General features: G+C 34.2%; 1 protein-coding gene across 1 annotated transcript in view; it reads left to right on the top strand.

The window, feature by feature from the left end:
- The window catches only part of SLC4A10 (solute carrier family 4 member 10), a 257,844-nt gene that overhangs the window by 135,063 nt on the left and 96,219 nt on the right, over positions 1-26,562 (top strand). The window contains exons 6-8 of the mRNA XM_044669107.1: positions 7,451-7,639; positions 20,356-20,444; positions 22,074-22,163. Of these exons, the coding sequence (XP_044525042.1) occupies positions 7,451-7,639; positions 20,356-20,444; positions 22,074-22,163 (368 nt within the window). The remainder of the gene's footprint in view (positions 1-7,450; positions 7,640-20,355; positions 20,445-22,073; positions 22,164-26,562) is intronic.

Raw genomic sequence — 26,562 nt, 5'->3', positions numbered from 1 at the left:
TAATAATAATAACATACATTTATGTAGTGCTTTTTATTATTTTTTTAGTTACCATTTATTTTATTTTAAATATATAACAATCTAACATATAAACACAATAATAATATAGCACAGGATTTATTATATGTCATAAATTATTATAAATATCCAACTTATCCAAGAGGAACAAATTCTTACATTAGCAATGACCAAAAATCTGTCTCAATCTTTTTGTCCTCCTCTCACCTTGATATACCAAGTACTTTTCATACATCATTCCATTTGAACCTCACAGCACAAGCTTGTAAGACTAGTACTGCAGATCTTCATTTTCCCCATTTCACAATATGGAAAATAATACTCGGGAGTTTGGAGACTTGCCATATTTGCACAACACAAATATTGGAACTGGATTTTGAACCCACATCTTATCAAAAGGAAGAAAAATGTTGTAAAGCTAGAGTGATCTTTTCTCTTCTGAAAATTCTTCTTTTTCCCAAATCCAAGGAAATTCAGAAGTAGTCTTCTCAACCTCATTTGTTCTGTTACAAAAGCAATCGTATCCAGAAAAAGCTGAACATTTTCCATTGTGATCAAACAATCTTGGCCAATTTTGTGTTCTATGCTCATCTCTTTGAAGTTAAATTTTTTGCCATGGTGAAGATTAATAACTGAAATAGCTTTGTTACCATGTATTTACTTTAACCTAATTCTGTCAGTGAGCAGAAGTAATTAAAGTCAAACCAAAGCAAGTATTGTGCATGGATCATCAATCATAGTTCGTGGCTCATCAAAACAAATGATAAATATATTTTAATGAGAAAAAAACAGCTTTAGTTGATTAAATTATTTTTTTATGCAAGCAAAGTCCATATTTAAATACTTTGCAACTTGCATTCTAGTCTAACTTCCAGAATCTTGGGCCTGGAAAACTAACCTTTTCACCAAATGCTACATTTTCACATTCCTTGTTTTAAAAAGAGGTGTATTCCCATGGCAGATTAACTTTCACAGTATTTAATTAAACTTGATTAAAAATGTTAATACTGGCTGCCAATAACATGGAGTCTATTTTTTCCACTCCAAGGCATACTCTGAGAGCAAGGATATAGTTTCCTTCGATGTTTCCATATCAACCAACAAAGATGCAAAGCTGTAAAGACGTAAAGAAAACAAGTGATAGCCACTGGCTTCTGGGATCTTCCACTTTAAAGAAACGGGATGTAGTAGCTGTGTAACTCCTTTTTTTGTCATAAATTCTTTGTTTTATTTTTTTAATTTTATGAAACTTTCGTTGAGCTCTTTTTGTACAGTTGCTCCTAATTCCTCGAGATGCTGCTGTTCACCTTTATAAGCCTTAACATATTTCAGTTTTAATATGTTTTCCAATGCATAGCTAATCTGTTTATGCTTTTTCTTCCCACCTCTTCATTTACTCCTCTCAACCTGGCACTGCATATTGGCAGGCTAGACTATATTGTTTTAAGTATCATGGCACACTGAGCTTGTAGGACTTGAGACCATGCCCAGAACCATTATGACCCATTATCCTCTCCCTCTCCTCAAAGCTGTTACCAGAATATATAAGGGTGAAGAAAGTGATATCAGAAATTAATGAGTCAGATGTTCTCCAGTGCTTAAGTCATACCTAGGTGGTAAGTTAAGGACTTAAATGAGGCAATTAACTTGCCCATTTCCCTAGTGTAGCATTTAGTGAAGTATTACCGTAGTGGCCTTGGGAGTTTAATGAGTATTTACGTGTGAGACAGATGGATAAATGAATCATCTATCATATTTGCCTTCTCTTGGGTAAACAGGTTTGAAATCAGGTGCTTTGGGGATGATCACTTGGAGATGTTAGCCCTGAGAAATTGGAAACATTGATTTAAAGGATTTTTCTTCTACATATACCCTAGGAAAAAGGACAACTTTGAATGTAAAATTGAGGGGAAAACATTTTTTAATGTGCATCAAAGTCCCTTTCCCTAACAACATTGGAACCTCATTGAAACAACACCTCATTAGATGGAACAAAGCCTCACCTCACAATCCACAAACTGTCGCTCATGCTTGGAGTACATTCTCCCTTCACTGCCAACTTTTGGGATCTCTTGTTTCCTTCAAGATTCAGCTTCAGTGCCACCATCTACATGCAATTTTTCTGGATTTTCCCAACTACTAGTAGTGACACCCTCAAAATTATTTATTGTGCTCATGCACATGTGTATGTGTGTGGATGTACATGTATACACATAAATGTGTATCCCCCCAACATGTAAATTCCTTGAGGGAAAGACTATATCACTTGTCTTTGTATCTCTGGTGCTAGCACACTGCCTGACACTTCATAGGTGAAACTACTTTATTTTCACAGAATAAATACCACATTCTCTGACTACTTCAGTAATCTGACAAATTGAATCTTGCAAATAGTTATTCTGGTACATTTTCCCATATTCCCATTGAACAGAAACTTTCATGAAAACTAAATTGATCTTAATAGAATAAATTATTTCAAAAGGAATAATCATCTAGAACAACTTAGTAAGATAAGGGCACAATGGAGTATATATTTAAACATTTCTCGTTTGCCTGTTCAACCCATATTGCATATCAAAACAGCAATTACTACTTTACTTCATAGAAATATGTTGTTTTTCAGGCATTTTTCAGTTGTGTCCAACTCTTTGTGACCCCATTTGGGGTTTTCTTGACAAAGGTATTAGACTAGCCCGCTATTTCCTTCTCCAGTTCATTTTACAGAAGAGGACACTAAGACAAAAAGAGTTAAGTGACTTGTACAGAGTTACTCACAGTACATGTCTGAGGCTGGATTTAAACTCAAGAAGGTAAATATTCCTGACTCAGCCCTGCAATCTATCCGCTACACCACCTAGCTGCCCTTATAAATGTAGTAGGGGGTAAAATTTCACATGCATACACATACACACACATATATTACCATACACTGATGAGAATAAAACATATTGACAGGGCGACCATATGACAATTTTAAAGCTTTGGAGACATGGAGGAAAGTCTAAATTTCTGGTCCTTCTATTTGTTCCTATGTTTTCTCACTTATTAGAAGGACTAGGCCTGCTCGAACTTTTGCCTTTCAGCAAAAGTCAAGAACCACCCTAATCGTGGCCTCACATACTACACTGAACCCTGAAACCAGCTGGTTCTTGAATATCAGGGCTGATAAATAGTCTTTCTAGAATTCCTGAGAATCTTCCTTTTTATTGTAGAGACTGCTGGAGTCAAAATGTGGAAAAACAGATCAATTCAATCCTTTCTCTGGATCCCAAACTGCTTCACTATAGATAATAAGAGAGCCAGGAAAGTCATGGAGGGTCCATTAAGCATATTTGACTGGACAAAGAGAAAAATGATACAGAATCAGAAAACGAGAATTCTTTCCTTGCCCCATCATAGCACACCTATATAAAATTAAGTATAAAATAAAATTTTAAAATATTAAAAAATAATGTATATGTTAAATATTAGAACATTTTTTTAAAAACTTGCAACTTGCATTCCAGAACTCTGGATAGCTTTCCTCTAGATGTGGGATGTCATTTCAGTGTACTTTATTCACTTTCATTTTAAAATGTAAATTATGAGCTAGTGACATGTGAATCAGTCCCATGGACCCAGATCTTGTGATCCCTGTGGACCTGAACTCTCTGCCATCATCAAGTCTAGTTCCACAAGGCTAAGCAAGGAAACGCTACAACATTGCTAGCATACATCATCATAGGATATTGGAGGGTAATTATCCAACCAAATGGCAATTATGGCATATATCTTCTGCTTCAGTTTGCATATCCCAGTACAGAAAATTCTTTCTACTACAAGCTTGGAAATCTCTTCTTCATCCTACTCAGGTCCCCTTCTCCTAAGTCCTTCTCCTCCTCTGCTCATTGTGACCTCTAGAACACCTCTTTGGCATACTTCTCTTCATCTTCAGTCTCTTTTTCCCATTTATTACACTGTATTATTATAAATTACCAAGTCTCTTTCAAATAATCAGTGGTTATAACCTGATGATCAAAAAAGTGTTTTGCATTTCCTTTATTTCCTCAAAACTATGGATTTAAAACTGAGCTTTCAAATCAAACAGTGAAAAGGAAACATGAATCCAACTATTTGTTCTGCTTTCCCAAGTTTCCTATCTTGTTAAGCCTGTTCAATTATTTTTCTAAGGTCTACTACCACACAGATCATCTAGAAGAAATCAATATGTATACATATATATGTATACATATGTGTGTGTATAATTATATGTATATAATATATATGAAGAATAACCAGTGTTCTCCCTCCAAAGCACTCTAGAAATGAAAGCTATTGTTTTTTTAAATATAAGATGAACCAGAAAAATCGACTGATTTTAACCAAATCTATACATTTCTGTCCCAAGTAATTATTTAAGCTTGTGGAAAGAGCCTAAGTAGAAGTTAAGTCAATATATTTAGAACATAGTTTCAGACAACTTGATAAAGATAAAACCAGAAAGTGACATGTGGATACGAATTTCTCCTAAATGTATGCTAGGTTTCACTACTGGGAAAATATCCTACCACTAAGAATTCCTTTCTTATTATAATAAGATAGCATTGTGAGCACATAGTGAAAGGAATACTGTAAACTGAATTTAAACTCACATGCAACATCTTCACTGATTAAAAAACACTGCTATGAACTACTTTTGTAGTAGTTGCCTGTTTCTTCTGGCTCCAGTTACTAGGTTTCCAAGTTATGGGAAGGGAGAGAAAAGAAGATGATATTACACAAAGTATGAGCTTAATCAGCTCTGAGATGCACCTGACTTCAATGAAATTTCAGCATCCTGCTTCTATAGCAACTCATATATTTGATACTATTTTCATTTCTAGTACATAACAAGACAGCATTTTAACATCAGCATTCCTGACGGCAGTGATCAGCCATAACTCTCATATGAATCTCTCTCTGTAGGAGCCTCCACTGGGATGAGCTGACAGCCTATCAAGACAACCAAAGCTATCACTATCAGTCATTGACAGTGATTGACAGTCATCATATGGTGAACTGGAATGACCATAATCAAGAGATGCTTAATCTCTTGAAAGTGGTGCCTAACCTCTGTTGTCTCCAGAACTTTTATAATCTCTGCTCAAATAGATGTAGTTAGTATTATATCCATCATCTCTTAGTGGCATCTAACATCTCTGAGATGGCATTATGTCCCTTTAGGGTGAGCCTCTAGAGCAGCTCTTCCTCCCATTCCACTCTTGATGCACACTGGCCCTGACAGTACCGAACTTTTAGGTAGAGGACCCCTGCCACTTTGTGGTGGTCCTCTATTTTCAGGAAGAGGTCTATGGAAGACCCATATTGAAGTTGAGACAATCCACTTTCATCTCAGTGTCTTCCACATGATGATGATGACCCCCTTGTTCCTCCACCACTTCCTTCTCTTCCTCCTTTTCTAAGGCTTCTTCAAGAGTCTCTGCTTCTTGGTGGGGGTGGTAGACCATGTCTACCAAACACTTTCTAATTTGGCTTGGTTGCTTGTTCATTGATTTTCTATCTAGGAGCTATTTTCCCACACCATTCTTTGTACCTAGAATGCACACCTCTCCCATCTCAGCTTCTTTAGAAACCTCTTCAAGATTCAGCAGAGGCACCATTTCTTCCATGAAATCCTCTCCATCAGTTGTTAATGATCTCTTCTTCAACTCCTCTTATATTTATTTATCTATTTATATGTTCTATCTTCCCTGGCAGCCATGACCAGTGGATAAACAATAAGCCTTGGAGCCGGGAAGAGATGGATTTGAACTCTGTCTCTGGCACATCCTGGCTGTGTGAACCTAGACAAGTCCCAGTGCCCTAGGTGACCATATACATCATAGTCTATGACTGTAAGTTTCAGGGAAGGTGATGACCTACATTAGTAGAGGGAATTTCCTCATTCAGGAGTTCTTTATGTCAATTAAGTCACAGATTTAGTCTCTACCTCCTCTCTTCCTATAAGATTGCAAATTTCTTTGGGTCAGACTATTTCCTTTGTCTTTTTATTCTCAGAAAAATAGTATTGTACCTAGAACAGAGTAAGCTTTTAACAAGTGTCTTACACATAGTAGGCACTTAGTATTAAATTAATGAAAACTTAAAAACAAAGGCCATTTATTGAATTAACCATACTATAATGTATGAGTTGTACCCTTTTGCCAAAAAGGAGTTAGTGTATCTCCAAAATATAAGCCAAATTGAAATAAGTAAGTTATCGTTTTATTTATATATATATATATATATATATATATATATATATATATATATATATATCTTGTTGTCAAATGATGTCTTTTCTAATGGGAGAAGAGGAAGAAGGGGAAAAGGAGTTAATTAGATATTTTAATGTAACAAGTTAATTTTTTAAAAAATTTAAATATGAGCTAAGTGCAATAATTTTAAAAATCATTTATCAGTAGAATATCTAAATTACAATTTCTTGTAGAAAACCTTATTCTCCCGGCTGATGCCACTGACTTTACATCCTTTGCTGACATCTCTGACACTCAGTATTTACACTAAAATTTAATTCCTTATTTATAGATTTGTTGGCACCTTATCCTTTTCTATTTGTTTTGCCATCTCAGAAGCTCTTTGAAACCCAAACACTTCTGCAGGGATGTTTTAAGAGAAGACAAACCTTATATTGGCATGAGAGAAAGCTGACTAGTTCCAGTATTATTGGGTAAACTGGGCAGCTTCCCAGTTTATCTTGAGTCAGGTTTTCACAGTGTGACTTCATTATTGGTCTGAAGTGAATTGAACATGAGATACATCTAAATTATAATGTAAATATAACACTCTGCAAAGCCAAATACAGAGTACATTTCTTTTTCATTATCTCTGCTCATTACCATTAATGGGGATGATTGAGGATAGAATGCACTTCCTTCTTAGTAAAACCATTTTGCTCTGTAAAACTACTAAACAATTCTGTTTTTTGTGGGGTTTGTAAATATGATTCATCATTGTGAGAAATTCCCAAATGGACACTTAGGACCCTAATATAGATCCACAACTCATCGGCAACTTGGGCTTATAGGTTATTGTATGGAACATTGACTTCCTCATGATTACACAACTAGAATGAGTTAGAGGCAGGACTTGAATCCAGGTCTTCTTGACTTCAAGGCAAGTCCTCTGTATCATTGGTCCACTTTAACATTTATTATATGTTATGAATTGGAAAATTATTTAGTCCATGTTTTTCAGCAATTCCTTATAGGGAAGACAAATCTTTGCTGTTAAAGAAATCTTTGGTATTTTTAAAATAATTCCTTCCTAAGCCAATAAGAATCACATAACTTTATATGTTTTCATTTATATTCAAAGGTTGTGGTTTCAAAGTTATATGATATAAAAGATGGTAGGCTAAGTTTTTTCACAAGATTTCTTGTCTCCTGTTCAGATATGGTTCTTGACCAACAAGTGAGCTCTGGCCAGCTCAGTGAAGACGTCCGCCACAGAGTTCATGAAGCTCTAATGAAACAGCATCACCATCAGAACCAGAAAAAGCTGACCAACAGGATTCCTATTGTTCGATCCTTTGCTGACATTGGCAAGAAGCAGTCAGAACCAAACTCCATGGATAAGAATGGTAAATGTCTTCTTATTGTGTTCTAGACCTTGATCATTGCTTGAAATATTACATCGCTCTGTATTTCTTGTAGCAAAAGGGATTAAGTTTCCTGGAAGTCTTGGCTAGTTCATTTACACAGAGCTTGTATGAAGAAAACCTTATAAGGTAAAATTCAAAGTCTAGAGGAATATATATTTAACTTGTTCTATAAGCTTTCATTCATCCCTCCTTAAAATTCTTTTTTTAAACCTGTGTAGGAAAAACCAACTACTTAAATACTTCCTAGGAGTCATTTACAAGCGGCTCAAGGGCAAAACATTTATATTTTAGATCATACAACTGAAAATTTCATGAAGGACCCACAGTCCATTCCACATCATTTGACCCCCTCTTCTCCCCTGCTCCAATTGATAACCCTAGAGCCTTAAAATGGGGTCCTTGTTCTTTACAATTCTGTATCTGTGGCACCTATAGAGTGTGATGTCTTTCCTTAAATAGAGCAACCTACTTTGGGATGACAAGGTCATTGCTTGCCATCATAGGTGGTTGCCATCAGTTTCTAGCATTCAATAATTATGGCATGAAACTTATGATTTGCTTCAGTCTATCTCTGAAGTGTCTCCTTGCTTTCCTTTACTACTCAACTCCCCAATATTAATGCACTATGAAGAAATGGCTTAGGATTTCTACTGTCATACATCTTTTCCTTAAAATTTCAGTCTAGGAAAATGAAAAAAATGAGTATGGAATAAAGGTGAGAGTGAATGGAAATGATCTGTCTAACATTCCCTTCTGTTTTTCTCCCCCAGATTCTCTCTTTTTTTTACTTGGCATACACACTATAAATCTACTATAAGACCAAAACATGCTTACTGGATGCATGGATTTTACATATTTTTTTGGAGGGACAGTGGGAGAACTATTCTTAAGAACTTTAAAAATTTCTAAAATAAATGTGTGGAGACTAAAATTTTTTACAGATTTTGTCTTATATATGTATGAAACATAATGTTTCTATTTTCCTTACTCACGTGTGATACATACACATATACAAATATCCAGGAAAAATCTTTTGCAAATAGATAAAGCTAATTAAGTTGTTGAACTAGCTAGGACCTTTTCTCTTCACTGCATAAGTCTTTGTGGTATTATCCATTTGATTTTGAAATAATTGATTTAATATTGCACTGTAATGGTTGTTATTGTTATAAAACACTAACATGTTCTCATTTGAGTCTCACAACAGCCCCATGTGGTATGCATTACAGATACTATTGACTTCATTTTGCCAATAAAGAAACTAATGCTGGGACAGATTGGGTGATTTTCCTATAGTCATATAGTTAATAAATATGACAGGCAGGATTTAAGCCCAGGTCTTCTTGAATCTAAGCCCATTACTCTCTCTCCTACACCATTTTTCTTTTTCAAAAACCTGTGAACCATGGCATTGTCTTTGTATAGAGAAGCTGATTTTCCTGTGTATATTTATAAAACTCATTAAGAGTGTTGTAGAATGTTGGCAAAGCTGTTGAAAGACAGACACTAATGCATTATTGATGACTCTGTGAATCAGTCCAACTATTCCAAAAAAACAATTTGGAATTATGTGAAGAAAGTGACTAAAATGTCTATACACTTTGCCCCAAAGAGTCTACTGTTAACCACAGGAGAACAATACAAAAAGACCTCATGTACACAAAAATTTTTTTGTGGTAGCAAAGACCTGGAAACTATGCCTACTGAATGGAGAAAGGCTAAGCAAATTGTGGTACATTCATGTAATGGGATATTGCTGTGCTATAAGAAATATGATGAATACAGAGAATTATAGAAAGATTTTTATGAACTGATGCTAAATGAAATAGTCACAGTCGGGAAAATGATGTACAGTATGACTGCAGAAATGAAAATGGAAACAGCAACAACAAGAATAAGAAACCAGTTGAAATTAAATGTTGTAAAATTACTATGAACAAGCTTGGCTCCATAAAAGGGACATGGGAAGACATTTCTCTGGACTTTACAGAGTTCAGTGACCATGGGTTTGGAACACTGTAGATAATGCCAACTTTTTTCAATATGCTGATTAGATTTTTTTTAAATATTCCCCCTTTTATTATTATTTATTATTGAGGAGCAAGTGGTGGAAAATGTAGGTAATGTAAAACCAAAAGCTACCAATAAAAATATATTTAAATGGAGTGTTGTGGGTAGATTATGAAACATAAGCATACATTTGTAAATTTTAGAGAATATTTCACTTTCTTTTTTTCTTTTTTACTATACTGTATATTTAAACCATATCCCTACCATAATGTCCCAATAAGACATTCATAGACTGATGGACTGCAAATATGCTTTCTGAAACATATGGCCGCTGACAAATGTTAAAACATTGAAGTTTCTATATTTAAAGGACCTTAGGATAACTTATTATAAGTGGTATATTTTTGTGCGTGTAATGCCAGTATCTATTTAGAATGATGACTTTCAGAAACCAGAAATGGATATTCTAACTCTTTTAACTGTTGGGCCATATCTACAACAATGACAAAGGAACCAACAAAAAAAATGAAAAATTCAGACAATGTTCTATTTTGTCTATATAAAGGCCAAAGTAATTTTCTGGAAGGTAAACTTTTTTCCTTTCTGTGGAAGCTTTTTTTTCATGGACAATCACTTCTACATTAGACAGTAAAATATAAGTTAAGGGCTCATTCAAAGACACAATAGCTTGCAGTATAAATCTATTGTGTGTGTCTCATTAATTGTATTGGGTATAGCTTTTGCTAACTCACAAGAAAGGCAGATGAAGAAAATGAATACATAAGTAAATGGATAGACAGTAGACTGACAGATAAATAGATAAATAAAACAAAAACACTATTTATCCCTCATCTTTCTTTAACACCAATTGCTTAAACCAACTGACACAGTTATTATCTGTAGAGAAACAGAACTATACTGGTCAATCTTGACATGTCTGTTATTGCTGGAATTCTTGCTACAGATCACGTAAAGTCTTCTTATGCATTTCATATATTTCAGTGGTAAAACTGTTCCAGCTTAAATAGATAGCTACCATGAATTTGAATTAAAGTGGTTCTAGAATGATTCTACTACCAGACATAATTGGTGCTCATGCAGCTCCATAGCAAATTACACTGTAGAGTAGTAAAAAACCAGCCATATTTCTAATGTGATTTGTAAAAACCAATTAAGTATCATCTGCAGTGTGCTGGTTTTCTTTGGGTAACCTCGTAACACCTTTTGTGGCTGTTTTGCTCCCCCACATACTTTGCATAATTATATATGTATGTAGGGATCTGAAATTATGCATAAGCTTCACTATTCAAGAAAATAAAGCTCTCATCAAGAAACAAAAGAAGTGCAAAAGACCTTATTAGCAGAGTTCTTGATCTATTTTAAAGGCTCTAAAAACTGATGAACTATGGAAAAGAGGGAAAAAATCTCCTGAGTTAATAGCTTTGAATATAAATATATTACATCCTACAATAGTTTATTGAATCACAGATTTTGAGTTATAAGGTATCACCATTGAGTCCAACTCCTCATTTTACTGATGAGAAAACTGAGATCAAATGAGATCAAGTGATTTACTTAAGGCCATACCAAAGTGGCAAAATCAGGATTTGAACCTAGGTCCTCTGATACCAAATCCAAGGTCCTTTCCACAGAGACAGACTACTGTATAGAGACTGTAGATGTAAATGGTAGTAAGCAATAATGCATATCATTGAAGTCAATTTCAAACGGTAAAAATAACATCTTCCTATCATCAAATTGTTTTTTTTTAATCTGACAATAGTGTATTTCAAGCAAATGTTTGACTTATTCTATTTTCCAAATTATATAGAAGGAATCCTCTAAACTGAAGGTTATTAGAAACACTCAAAAATATCCCAGTTTTCTCCTTGGAGACCTTAACCTGTATGTTCATCTATTTCTGAAAAGAATCAGTTGTGGTTTTCCCAAAAACCAACTGGTGCCACTTTAAAGGAGGCCAAGGGAGACATGCAGAATATTACCTCTCCCTCCTCCTATGACTTGTCTCCTCTGAACATGCTAAACATTAAAAAAACCTTCATTCAAATGTAAATTTCTCCCAAGGCAGCCCTTTTTCTGGGCTTTCATACTGTAAAGTGACTCTCCAGATGAAGGGGAGGGTATGCCTTCCCTACCCCAAGTTGGTACTTTTCAGTTTTACATTTTAAGCAACTTATGGTCATAAACCTTGACTTCTAGTCCATTTGCTTTATGCTTTATACAATTTTCTTTTGTGTTCTGCACATTCTCTTCATGGCTAAGAAGTCAGAGTGCTATGGATTTACCATGCATTTTTAATGCCACCATGCTGTGTTTAACTTTCACTTTTCATTAAGCATCAAAACTGTGAGAATTAGACGCCTGATTCTGATGTTCCAATAAAAAGTGACAGTTACATTTGGCATAATAACAGGGGAAAATGATAGAAAAAATAATATCGACTTTGACTTTAGAGCCCTGGAAAGGGTGTTGGTGAAAAGTGCTCAAAATAAATGTATTGAGAGCATTTGAATTATTCCTTTGAAGCCAAGAGCATCTTGCTAAAAATAAATCTTTGACATTATATCTAGGCTTCTTGTCATAGATGACCTAGAAAGCAAATATATGTATATTCACACATTGCACATCCAAAGGGGGAGGAGTTAGGAATAGAACTCTGATATATTCCATACCTCTGATTACCCTGGGATCAGAATACATTGTTCCTCTTTCCGTGACCCAACCCCTATAATTTTTACTTTCATAATTACTTCACAGTGCTCCACTTTCTTTACTAATTCTCAATTTATTTCCCCTGAGTATATTTTTGTCATCCCTAGTCTTCTTACTCCACAGTAATACCACTTGTTAGGAAGCCTGCATGAACTACAGAAAACCTGAGACTCCAGACCACAAATGGAGAATCAACATTCCGTGCAAATTAGGGCCACAGAAGAAAATTTTATATGTAGCACATGTGGACTGCTCTAAGTTCATTTAGGCTTCTGCCCCAAAGACTAATATATAACGTGAAGTAATGAGATTAATTTAAGTAGCATGTGGACATCTATCTTATCATTGTAGAACCACAAATATATTATTCTTTGTTTTACTGTCAGACCGAAAAATTTTTCCATATCTATATATTTGTATTCTTTCCTGGTTTCTTAAACTCATCATAAATCTCAAAAAGTAAAAGAAAAAGTGATCCTCTAATCTGGCTTGTCTTTTGAAGGACAAGAGGACAAGCTAGAATAATAATTCTTAAGAATTCTAAAGGGAAAAATTGCTTTAAAAAATGTAAGCAGTTGACAAAATTGTCCTGGTAAGCATAACAGTAAAACCCTTTTCAATAAAGATTCAGGTGACATGGCAATGCCTCAGAACAGTCAATAAAGAAAAAAAATGTTTGTTTTTAGAGTCTGTTTGCTGAGATGAAGTAGGCCTATTTGTCTTTCTCTGATTATAGAGCAAGGCTGGATTTTGACCTCTATTTGGTATGATGTGTTTAGTATGTTGTTTCTTGTATTTCGTTAATTGTTTTCAAGCTTACTAATCTCCCTCTGAGATCTGTTACTTGCATCCTTTTCATATTATTGAAATATAACTCACCTAATCAACATTTTCTGAATATTTACTCTTTCTTTTTCCACCTCTCCTGTTCCCATGAGTAGATGTATATTGTACATGTATGTAACTTTGTCATTCATCTTTATATTTCTTTATTTTGCTCTGTCTTGTGTCTGTCTCTAACAGGCTCATCTCATCTTTGTACTTCTCTCATCTCCTATCCCTTGGGTTCTCTAAATGCTCGTTGAAGGTTTCTGAGGTAGTGTAAAACCTATCCAGCTTGGGCTCCAGGTCGATAGTAATGTTCATCCTTGGCTTTATACTAGTTTCCTTCTCCTGCACACATATATGAAGTAATTAAAACATAATGTAATTCGCTTGGGCCATTTATTATTCTTTCTACAATTGGTATTTAGTCAAATAGATCAAGTAAGAATTATTTAGACTCATTGTTAAACAACTTTTCAATTGTTTTTCAAACATTTATCCTTATGTTGAGGGAAAAAAGATTTTTATCGATGTCCGATTTACATGAGTTCATATATTGTAAAAGTTACTTCATATAGGACCATGTTTTAAGATTATCTCTCTGCATTTGCTCAAACAAATCATTCCTCATATCTGAAATATATTTTGTTGAAACTTCACCTCTCAGATTTCCTTATTATCTAAAAAACTCAGCTCAAGAATCATGTCTCCATGAAGCCTTCCCTGAGACCCCTAGCTATTTATGGTTACTTTCTTCTCAAATGTTCCAAGAGAAGCTCTAATATCACCTTTGCCAGGTTTACTAATAACCCTGTATTATATATATATATAGTCCTAGAGGTGAAGAACTATTGGGGAGTTTGTTGTTGTCTGATGTCAATGCCTTGCATATATTAGATACTTAATAAAAAATTTTTGAATTTAATTCTTTAATTACAGTGATTGAACCATGGTATAGACTTAATCAAAACATTATGGGAAGGAGCAGCTGGTGAGCTTGAAAATCAGGAGTAGAAATGGGAAGTCCTAGATCCAAATCTGACTTCAGACATTCTTTAGCTGTGTGAAGTTGGGCAAATCACTTAACCCTTATTGCCTAGCCCTTACCATACTTTTGCCTTAAAACCAATATGGAAGGTAAAGGTTTAAAGAAGTTATGGTATCATCATTGGTCACATATAATACTTTTGGCTCCTTCTGGGTCTGTACCATATTTATTCTGGTTTATCCCTTCAGAACACATGGTTATTTTCTCCTCCTTGAGTCTTACAGTCTATGTAAATTATGGTATAGATGGTTTTTTTGTCTGTAGGGCTACATTATACATAGGGATATAAAGGCAAATGTAATAATATTTCCAGGAAAATGTACACAATTAAGTTGAATGGGTATGAAATAAGAAATCTTTTGTTGATATACAATTTTAATGAAAAATCAAACATCTAATGTTCAGACATTTTTGCAAATGACATAGGCTTAGAAACCAGTTCTCTGTGTCTAATAATAAGTCAGAAAACAAATACACTGCTATAAAACAAACAACTACAGAGAATTCTAAATTACTCAAGTGTTTGAATTTTTAACATTCCCAGTCACTTCTGAATTAGAAATAAAAATTGATTATTTATTATTGGTTAAAATTATTTTCCCCTTTGTTGCTTTTTAGAGAAGATTTCAGAGGAATCAGCTCTATTACTAAACTTAGAGCAACTTCTACAATTTATGAACTCATCTAACTCTCACCATTAATTTAGTCTTTAGAGGATTTGCATAGAATGAGTGAATGTAATTGCCATTTTTTGCCAGTTTTGTATGTGATTACTTCCATGTTTTCAAAGGTGATCTGATGTCTCAGGAACAGGTACAGTTGGGCATTATAATAACTGGTTCACTTGAAGAAATGAAAAATATGTACAAATTATTAATGGTTAACATAAAGATTTTATGAAGAAAATATGGTGGGATTAACCTTAATAGCCATTGTGGAGAGCAGTATAATGTTCTTAGTCTCTGATTTTTTATGTATATGCATATATTATGTATATACAGTTACCATTCATAAAGTTTGATATTTGCCATTACCCACACATGTATATTAAGACTAAAGATCAGCTTGAACAAATGCTATTCTATTAACAAATTATCTTATCCTAAACTTAAATCCTATTTAGTGGGCCATAGTCTGCTTTATGTGCTATAATTACTTGTCTTTGTTTCCTTATTAGATTATAAGTTCCTTGAGGAAAAGGACTATGTCCTCCTCATTTATATATCCCTTCTTGCACAATGCTTTCCAGATAGTAGGAGCTTAATAAACGTTTGTTGAATTGAATTGAATACATTGGGAAAAATAAAAATAACTAGCATATGTAAAAGAGTGCTTTATCAGGATCCATTATTCTCTATAATGTTAGCAGAGCTTGGACTTTTGTTAGAAAATATGGCTGCACTTTATATGGGATTGTGAAATTCAAGCCAATTATCACTTGCTAACATAATGACTGAAGTAATCTGAAAAGACCTCAGTTCAAACAAGCAAATGATTACAGTTGACAGTGGAAGTGTAAATATAGCCCTAATTAAATTATGTAACTAATACTTAGTCCCTCCCATAACCCAAGTTGGGTTTTTAGTCATTATATATGTGTAGCAAAGAATCTGACCCCACTGATGATTTCTCTAAGAACAAAGAAACAAACAAAAACATCTAGGTTTTTTCTTAAGCTAGAGAACAATATTTTTCTATGTTTTGCCTTATAGAAATGTTTTTTCACAACAATATTAAACATACTTTTTTGCACTGATGTGTAATTGCATTGATACAGAAATATTCTAGAGAGTAACTATCTCTGCCAGATGGGCACCGTGCAGCATCTTAGAGTCTTAGAATTGTACTGAGAAGTCAAGGGACCCAGGGTCACACAGCCAGGATGAATCAGATCAGAGATGCTTCTTTTAAACTCCAAGTTCAACAAACTATAGTGCCTTTCCATGCTATCTGATAATAATGACTTTAACTCACATCTTATGGCTTTTGAGAGGCATTTCAAGCTTTGATGTTGCCTATAAAGTTTAGAGTGCTCTTATTATTAGAAAGATGATATACTATAAATAAATACCTGGCATAATAATCAAGGGTAAAGTAAATGGATGGTTTATATTGCTGCATACAATGCAATGGAACTCTATTTGTTTTTCTGCATTCAACAGAGGGAAATGAACTAAACCTTTGTTTTCATTGGTTTGGGGAATACATGACTGGAGAAGGTCCCATTCGTTATCTATGTTGCTGTTTTTGTTGCTGCTTATCATTACTAGAGTTTGCCTTGAACAAAGAGAAATGAAATGAAATGCCCAAGATCATTTATGTATGTTAGGGTTAAGAATTGAACCAAATTCTTGGTAGCCTTTATGCCAGTTCTCTATCCATTAAAAACTATAATTTCCTTGGCAAAGTACCTGGGATACCTAGATGGCACAGTAGATAGAATGCTGGTCTGGGAGTCAGGAAGACTTATCTTCCTGAGTTCAAATCTGACCTCAAATAGTTACTAAGCTGTGTGACCCTGGGCAAGTCATTTAACACTGTGGGACTCTGTTCCTTATTTCTGAAATAAGATTGGAGAAAGAAATGACAAACCACTCCAGTATCTTTGTCAAGAAAATCCCAAATGGAGTCGTGGAAAGTCAGGTATGACGGAAACAACTAAAACGAAAAACAAGGTAGCTGTTATGCTACACTGGAAAGCCCAACCTATAAACTGGCCTTTAAACAAACAACAGTACCAGGGTCCCAGGAATGTGTGGGACCAAGAATCAAGGACCAATGACTTGTGATGGACCTAGGAGAAAGGTGCCAACCACCTTCTCCAAAGGGCTCTCTCCAGATTATACCTTTTAAAAACATAATTATAATCTAGAGCCAGCAAAGATTTTCCAGGATAATCTACTCAGAAAAATGAAGATGTAAAATTAGGTCCCTTAACAGCTACAAATACATGATTTTGCCCCTTCCTCTGGTTTACATGACCTGTTACCATTTGTCTATAATTTATAGTCTTTAAGATTTGTCTGAAGTTCGTGTAGATGAACTGATTTCTCTGTTATGGTCACCCAGCTAGTAAGTGTCAAAGTCGTTTGAAACTAGGTCTTCTGGAGTCCAAATCCAGGAGTAACAGAGCTGCCTTATAGCATGCTACTATAACATGCTTCCCTTTGTAATGTGCCTTATACATATACCTATATAGCCTTATCTCTATTCACTTTTAGCTGTCCATATAGAGATGCAATGAGGCTAAGTGAATACGTAGAGATAGATCATCCCAGAACAGAGCATGCACCTAGAGCTCCCTTGGAAACTTCTGGAGGAACCTTGCAGTTCTCAAAAGTTTCTAGGGCACACTTGTCAGATCAATATACATATTATAGATGGGGGCAGAGATACATATGCCTGTACCTACACATTCCCATACATATTCATGGATAGGGCTGGTCTTATGATTTCTTCCCAGGTGAGGAATCTCCCTCCACCAGTATGGGTCAGCTCCTTCTCTGTAATTTAGTTTCAAAGAGAAATCTAGAGTACTAAAAAGTTTAGTAACTTTAGTAACTTTTTCGGGGACACAGAGTCAATATGTGTCAGTCAGAGCTTAAACCTGTCTTCCTGTCTTTTAGGGCTAATATTCCATCCACTACACTTTATTTCAAATAGCAAAAGTTCCCAAATCCTTTCCTAGTAATGAGTGTTAGTGTTTATCAATAATTACTGTCACAAAGTTATTACTTTGTCCACACTTCATAATCCTGGAACAAGGATACCACAAATTAGTGATCTGCAAATAATATCAAATCAAATTAAGATGTGTAAAAATGCATATTCTTAAGTACTCAAACATATTGAGTGATTTGAGAGCTGTTTATTAAACAGCCTGTGTTACAAGTATAAAAATGAAAACAGTTCATTTAATGTAGCTATAGATTTGGGCTTTTAAAAATGTTTTCCATCCAACTGAAAATTGGAAAAATGAATGATATTGCAATAATTTTAATTCTCTTTGGCTTTGCTGATATATTGAGGGATCATTTTCTCAGGTAATCTTATATCCTATTGATAAACTTGCTACAAAGATTTACTCTTTATTTGACAAACATTCAATTCAACAAATATTTATAAGATGCTTTCTTTTGTAAGGCACTGTGCTAGGCTTATATGTTTATTAATGAAAACGTCATTATCCAAAGTGCTATTACAGAAAAGTATTCAGTAAATTTAGGTTTAAATACATCTAATGTTCTTGTTCACGAAAACAAGAAGAGATGATGTGAAACTGGTGATTGAAGACATCTGTTCGTGGCAAAATGCATTACATTAAAGTTTTTTTAATATTGCAGTTGTAATTTTGAGAATGGTAAATTGAATGGCTGCTAATGAACAGTTCACATTCATAACTGCAAATCTGCAGCTAGAAATGGGAGAATAGAAATGGTTTGTTTATTTAATTCTGACATTTTGGAAAAGTTCCAGATTCTTCCTTGGAACAAATGAGAAATTAGAACTTTTCCCCCACTATTTGGGAATAACTCATGTCACCTAAATAAAAGGATTTTTTAAGCTTTAGCCTCAAGAAAGTGCTATTATTTCACTGTATTCAGTGAAATTAAGAGAAGTATTTATGCTTTATCAGCCTTTGTAAGCCATTTAATTTTCAGAAATAACATGTCATAAACACTGATCTAATAAAAAGAACCCCATCTGATACAGTTAACTATGGAAAAGACAAAATGATTATGGTATTTGCTAACAGGGTTATTCACACTTAGTAGCTTTTAGACTCCATAGAGTAAAAAGTGTGGTTTAGAAGACTCCTGAAAGATGGACGTATTTAAGATTATAAATACAAAGTCCAGAGAATTTCAAATTAGGATATGTTTGAGTACTTAGAAACAGGTTCAAGAAGGAAGTAGTATTGACTATGAACAATGAGAAATGAGGTGGACTTCATTACACAAATGATAAAAAGGGAGTATACTTTCATTCCTAAGGATGGTGACTATTGGAAAAATGAGATACTTCTTAGACAATGAGCTTTGAATTTTTATGCCCTCAGGACTTTAATGGTAAGCATAGAGCCTGAATCATACTCACCTTACAATGATGGGTGTGAATATAATTAGAAAGGAAAAAAGACCAGCCTATGAAAATATAAAGCTAGCTTCAAGAAATTAGTGGGGTTTTTTAAAATCACAACAGGTTCCAAGTAGCCTTGTAATTACAAAGAATTTTTCATGAATCTTTTCTGGTCACTCGTGTGAGCCTACCTTTTGCCCATATCCCACTCTAATCAGGAGTACCTAGTGAGCTGCCTGACTGCTATTAATAGAATGCCAGTACAATTCAATAATTTATTTTTCATTATATTTTCAATGAATTTTCCTTGTGCTAGCAACATATTTAACATATGGTGAAACTGAGCCTCACTTGAATCCACTAATCAACCCAGTAATTCCTGATATTATACAATATACTAATAATTCTCCATGGAATTCTCAAACAGAGCTCCCTCAAAGCCAAAGTCAAAGAATCTTTGTTCTTCAAGAACATCATTGGTTTCATAGAATAGGAATTATAGTATGATATATTCAAAATAAATTTTGTCTTATTTCCATAACATTTTTATCAATTCTATTCTTTTTAATCACCTTAAGTTGATTTATTTTTCTTATTTTTAGAGACTTTAAAATGGCTAAATATCTTAAACATTTATTTTAAAGGACTGTTCTATGGAAGATGCTCTAATTTGAGTTCAATATAGAATTTTAAAATTATAATTTGTAAGTATGATGTTCATTTTTTTCAGGTAACTTTGACTCAGATTTTCACTTTGAGAACGGATTTGTATTATCTCACCCAAGTTCTCCCATTTCTATTTGCAACTTTTTGTCTGAGAATGTGCCTGTTGATGTAGCTATATCTATAATGAACCTTCATGATCATATATTTCATAAATTCAGTAGGAAACATGTAGTAATGTAGTTTAACTCTTATTTGTACTTCTCTGAATATTTCTAGAATCATCTTAGTAGCAACTGTTTATATTCTGTAATGACAATTTTTTTTCTTTTAACAGCTCAGGTTGTTTCTCCACAGTCTACTCCAGCCAGTATTGAAAATAAAAATGATGTGAGCAGAGAAAACAGCACTGTTGATTTTAGTAAGGTAAATAATTTAGTTTTGTTTTTATATTTTTGGTGGCATAAATAAACTCATTGATTTTCTTCTAGAAGTTACTAAACAGTATTTCCAATAAACTTTTGTGCTAATTATAAAGGTTACTTTTGTGCTTATAGTAGTTCATTTCTCAGACAAATTTTAATGTTTGATTGCAGATAATGGTAGAATTTTTATTCGTTATAGGATTTTGTTAACTCTATAAACAATCCTTAAATATACAAATGCTATGTATAAGCTTTCAACTATTAAGGAAATGTGTCTCCTTCAATTAAGAAAATATATTTTTTAACTTAAGAAAGTTTGAAGACTATATCCTTAACATAGGCTAGTCCCACCTTCTATAGAAATATGGTTATATGTGTGTTTATATGTATTATATGTATATATACCTACAAATACCATGCAAACATATGTCTTCAGTGTTGCATAACAGAGAACTTATCCTCTCTTCAGATCTTGCCTCTGCCATATAATGATTGTGTGGCCAAATAACTTAAATTCCAGTGCTCCCAAGTAACTAAGACTCAAAATGGAAGAACAGTTGACAGACTGCATTGGCAAGCAGGATTTCTTCAATGGTTTCTTGCACCATTGAAATGCGAGATTTGAGCAAAATACCAAATTACTTCTAATTACGTACATACGTGAATAGGTATATGTACAGATGTGCACATATATTTGTATAACCTCTTCTTACACTTTTAAAAATATTTTTCTTACACATTTGTTAAAAAAAGGATAAAGAAAAACCAAAATAATTTATTGTTGATCATAGAGATATGCTCTAGGATGTCAGGCATGGCTTGCTATATCTGAACATGTGACACATTAGAATTATTTTTTCAATGAAATCATAGAAAATAAAAGTGGTTCACATAATCAAATTATAGATTTGATGGAATACATACATTCAATCCTGAACTGAAGTGATCTCCATTAAGTAAATGATGTATCAGACACGAAGAAGTGAGATCATGGGCCATTCTTCCCACAGATCAGTCTATGTGCTAGTATCTAGCTGATCAAAGACCATAAAGCAAAGATAGTTTCAACTATGGATGGTCTATATAAAAAAATTACAATATCTTTGACTATCTTTGGAAAAGCATTTGTGAAGGCATGGGTCCAAGTGGTTAAAATAACAGTTACTTTGGCTAATACTGTAATAAGACTTGCAATTAGAGTGGGACTGGAAGCCATGATTCTATGCTCCTCACCAACTGACAGGTGATAGATTCAATATGCAGACTATGACCCTCATTTTAATTTAGTTTGACTATGTGAATTTGTTACGAGAATTTTGTTTTTCTTTTTTTCTTGTTGGGGAGGAGGGAGATGGGAGAGAGAGAAAATAAATGCTTGTTCTTTGAAAAAATACTTAATTTGAAAAAGAAATAGGGGAAAGGTAGGGGGAAGGGATGAGGTAAGGGAACGCATTTGACTCAAGCTTTTAACAAGACTAATCCTGAGCTGCTTTATGGAATCTGGAATCTGTCTACCAATCAGCCTAATTGATCTAGGTCTAGTTCTAAGCATGTATGTTCCCTCTGTTGCCTGGCTGAGTATCCACAGCAGCATTTTACACCAGCTGAAGTCTGTTAATTGTGTGTGCAGGGACTGGGAGGCCAACAAAAAGGGCATAATAGTCCATGTGGGATGAAACAAAAGCTTGAAAAAGGACCTCCACATCAGCAAGAGAGAGAGGTGAGGGTGTACTCTGGATCCATTTCTACAGCAGTTAAAAGCATATTTCACCATATGGAGACACATGGTTCTAAAGTTAGGCCAGTATAAATTTATTCCATCCATCAACTTTTTTTAAGCTGTTTTTAAGGCATTTTGCATCTTCATTCATCTGACAGCTGGAATAGAATTACTGTCTCAAACAGGCATACAAAGAATTTAAATGACATTACTGGTACCTGAAACAATAGGCTATAAGGATAGTGGCACAAGTAACTGCTTTACTTATACAGTAAAGCAGTTTACATATACAGGCTTTCACAGTGTAACAAGGTCACATTTATTGCTTTTTTTTTCAAAAGCAGCACAGAATACAGTAAACCAAATTGCCCTGTCTTCCCAAGGAATTACTTTCAACTTTTTAAATTTTGTAACTTGATGCTCTATCTTCATGCATCTTTTTTTAAAAAATCATTGTATCATGTTCCCATTGAAAAAAATAAATATAGCAAATTAGTAAGATATATATCACCTTTATGAACCTATGTGTTGTTGAGACGTTGTAGTTAGAGAAATATAAAAAGTAGATCTACTTTCATTAACCTTTTCCTGATTTTTCTTAAAAAAAAATCTACTTTTTAAAAATATATAATTCAAATAGTTTTTAAAAGTTAAATAATTGGGGGCAGCTGGGTAGCTCAGGGGATTGAGAGCCAGGCCTAGAGACAGGAGGTCCTAGGTTCAAACCCGGCCTCAGCCACTTCCCAGCTGTGTGACCCTGGGCAAGTCACTTGACCCCCATTGCCCACCCTTACCAATCTTCCACCTATGAGACAATGCACCGAAGTACAAGGGTTTAAAAAAAAAAACATAAAAAATAAAATAAAATAAAAGTTAAATAATTAAATTTGTTACATTCTATATACATGCCAACGAAGTTGCAGATCTGAGACTGTAACTTTTCTATCCTGATGAAAACAGATTTTTGATTAAAAAATCCTATGAGCGTCTTCCTTATTTACATCTCTATAAGGACGGAATCTCAAAAATCTTAGAAATACTTCATGCTTTTTAGCCAAGGAGAAAAAAGACAAGAAAACCAATTATTCTCTCAACTTAAAACTGCCCACTACCAAGATAAAATGAGAATTTTTCTAGTTTATTTGACTCCTTTTAAAAAACCCTTTTTAAAAAAACCTTACATTTTAGAATCAATACTAAGGCTGTGTAACACAGCATAGCTTCTAAGATGGAAGGTAAATTTTTAAAAAATCAACACTGAATATTGGTTCCAAGGTACAAGAGCAGTAAGGGCTAGCCAATTGGGGTTAAATGGCTTGCCTAGGGTCATATAAGTAGGAAGTATCTGTGGTCAAATTTGAACCCAGGATCGCCTCTCTCTCAAACTGGCTCTCTATCCACTGAGCTACCTGGCTGCCCCTCATTTGACTCAATAAAATTTCAGTTTTGTTCAGATTATTAAAATTCTGGGGATTTCTTTGTCCATTTTCTTGAAAAAAATTTTAACATTTTAGTTCATCATTGTATAGACCCCATTAGTGCAAGATTCCTATACATGGCTCAGGTTTGTTTATAAGCTCCAAAGCTTATGAAAATCATAATTTCTGTTTCAAACCTTATTAAGATGAACTGGATTCAAGTTTAGGAGAATATGTTCTCCTTGACAGCAATGACTGTTCCACTGGGGATGCTTTCTCTTGCCTGTGTCTCTAGTGGATGCTAAGTAAATCTTTTTTGGATTGATTGAACTGAATAGCCATATGTATTGGCTCCTGTTTTAATTCTTAGTGGCACGTTTTATATATATATATATATATATATATATACATATTTATATATATCCACCATTTCCTTCTACTATCATGAAGGTACTTTTAGATTATAAAAAGAATAAATTCTGTCCAAATTTCCTGGGAGAGCACATGACATTTTGTTTTGAACTGAATTTGGACTAAGAAAGTATTCCTTAAACTACTAATTTGACTGCCTATTATTGCCTCAGCTAAAGCCTAAAGTAACCTTGAGAATATGACATTAAAACACAAAAATATAGTCTCATTTGGAGAAGAAAGCACTAACAAGTAGGGGTGACAGGAAGGGCCTCCCCTAGGATATTGTACCAGAATTGAACTTTTAAGAAGCTAAATACTATTTGTAAAATTTACAAAAGCACTTTGAAGATTACAAAGCACTTTCCTTCCTTCCCTGTTAGATAGTAGGGTAATTGTTATTTGAAGAAACTTGGGCTCAGAGAAGAAATTAATTAGACGTGGTCACTCAGCTTGTATTAAAATTGGAGTATGACCTCAGATCTCCTGAATGAAAAGCTGGATAACAAAAAAACCTAAACCTACTTAAAAACTGGACACACACACACACACACACAAACTAATTAAAAAGCTGGATAAACCAAAAAAATCAAAGCTAATTTTTTTAAGTCTATAACACAAAAACCTAAACCTAATGAAAAAACTGGATAAATAAAAAACCTAAATCTAGTAAAAAGAAAAAAAGCTGGAAAATCATAAAGTAAAGCTAAAGAAAAACTGGATAAATAAAAAATCTAAACCTATTGAAAAACTAGATCAATCAAAAACTGAATCCAAACTCACTTCATGTCTTACTTCTTGCTTTCCTCTTATCCTTCCACCCGTAGTATTTAGTTAAGGGATCTCTTTAGGCAAGGCAACATAGGATTTAAGGATAAGGAAAGCATCAGAGAAGCTCATTGCCCTGGTGTCTGAGGCTCAATCTTCATCAAAAAATGATTCCAAACATGACTTGAATAGCCTCAGTCATTTCAATCTCTTTATTCAGAGATCTTCATTTTCATAAAAATACATAAAATAAACAATGAAATAAAAAAGTGTTCTCTAGAATTTTAATCCCTCAGACAGTACCCTAGGGAGTCACACAAACTCAAACAATGGAGATGAAAGAAATAAAAACAAGGCTATTCTTCATACCTAAATTTCAACAAATCCTTAGCTTTGCTCAGCTATGCCACTAATTGCCCTGTAATGCTGCTGCAAAATCTGTCCTCAGTTCTTTCTGTTGCTGTTGACCTTTCTTAGATCACTGGCACATAGGAATTTCTGATGAGCTCTTGTAAACACTGCTTTTCTGTAGGTAGGGAGGTGGCTGGGCAGAGGTGCTTTACATTTCTCCCCTCAGTCTGTACACTCCCCATGTGTCTGGGGGGAAGGGAGAAATAATAACTACCTTTCTAAGACTTTTTGTTTACTGAAATTATTGATGCAAAGATTCATACCCACAGGTGGAGATGTAAGGGTATCTCTGTTTCTCACCACAAAATTTCACAATTTATAAATGACAGAATGTAATTTCCTCACCAGTAGTACGTAGAGCAGAGGAAAGATAAGCTCTGAAGTAAAATGGGGGGAAAGTTATTAAATTCAGATTGTATGTGTCCTTAAACCACTAATAAATAACTCGCTACCTAGATATAAATAATTTACATAATCCTTGTTTGGATCAGTTATCTGGTCCATTTGAGTACACCTGCTAGCAGTAAAAACCACACTCTATCTGTGCCTACTGTTTCATGTAATTCCTCAGTAAATCCTAAAGAGGATATGCCCAATGTGCAGAAAGCCTTCCTCTTGCTCTTTTGATATCTCTGGGAGACCAATATGGCTCTTGGTCCATACATCTGGCATACCATGTTGTCAATATATGTTTGGCTTCCCTCCTTTTCCAGTCCCAAATGTCTTTGGTAATGTATTATAATCCCATTGTATATGGCGGTGGCCAATGAAAACAACTATCTTCAATTTTCACATTCTAGAACTTGCCCGATAAAGCTGGATCCCAATTAGCGTGAATAAGAAATACCCTACAATGGTCACACTATTTGAATTTACACTGCAAACATCCACTGGGCTGGAAGCAATAATCATACTTAACATAAGTATAACTTTGAATAGTGCAAATCTGCATACATGCTAGCATCTCAGGGGAATTCATTATTCATACTGGTTGTGACCTAGCATTAATTTGATGTTCACATTTCAGAGCAATTATTAATTGAAATAAATTACCTATCTCCTTTGTTCAAAACCTCAGTATCCTTTCTTTATTCTGTAATCCTGCTACTGAAATATCAGGAAAAGGATAATACTGGTTTTTTTATTGACCTGCCATGGATAAATTTATCCTCTCAGACCACAGGGTAACTCAGTCTTGACAGTCTATATAAATCCTTTGGCTTTATTTTTTCAAATATTCCTACCTGACCATATAAATTTCAATTGAAAGAGAACCTCTAAACTTCATGAAGATTTGCCAAAAAAAAATAGCTTGGCAAATTCTGAATTCCTCAAATAAAGCCATCTTTTGAAATAGAAACCAGAGCTTTCATTTTAGTTGCCTTTCTTCA

This window comes from Gracilinanus agilis, chromosome 3 (genome assembly GCF_016433145.1).
Source record: "Gracilinanus agilis isolate LMUSP501 chromosome 3, AgileGrace, whole genome shotgun sequence".
Lineage (NCBI taxonomy): Eukaryota > Metazoa > Chordata > Mammalia > Didelphimorphia > Didelphidae > Gracilinanus > Gracilinanus agilis.
This window is presented reverse-complemented; position numbering and strand designations above follow the sequence as displayed.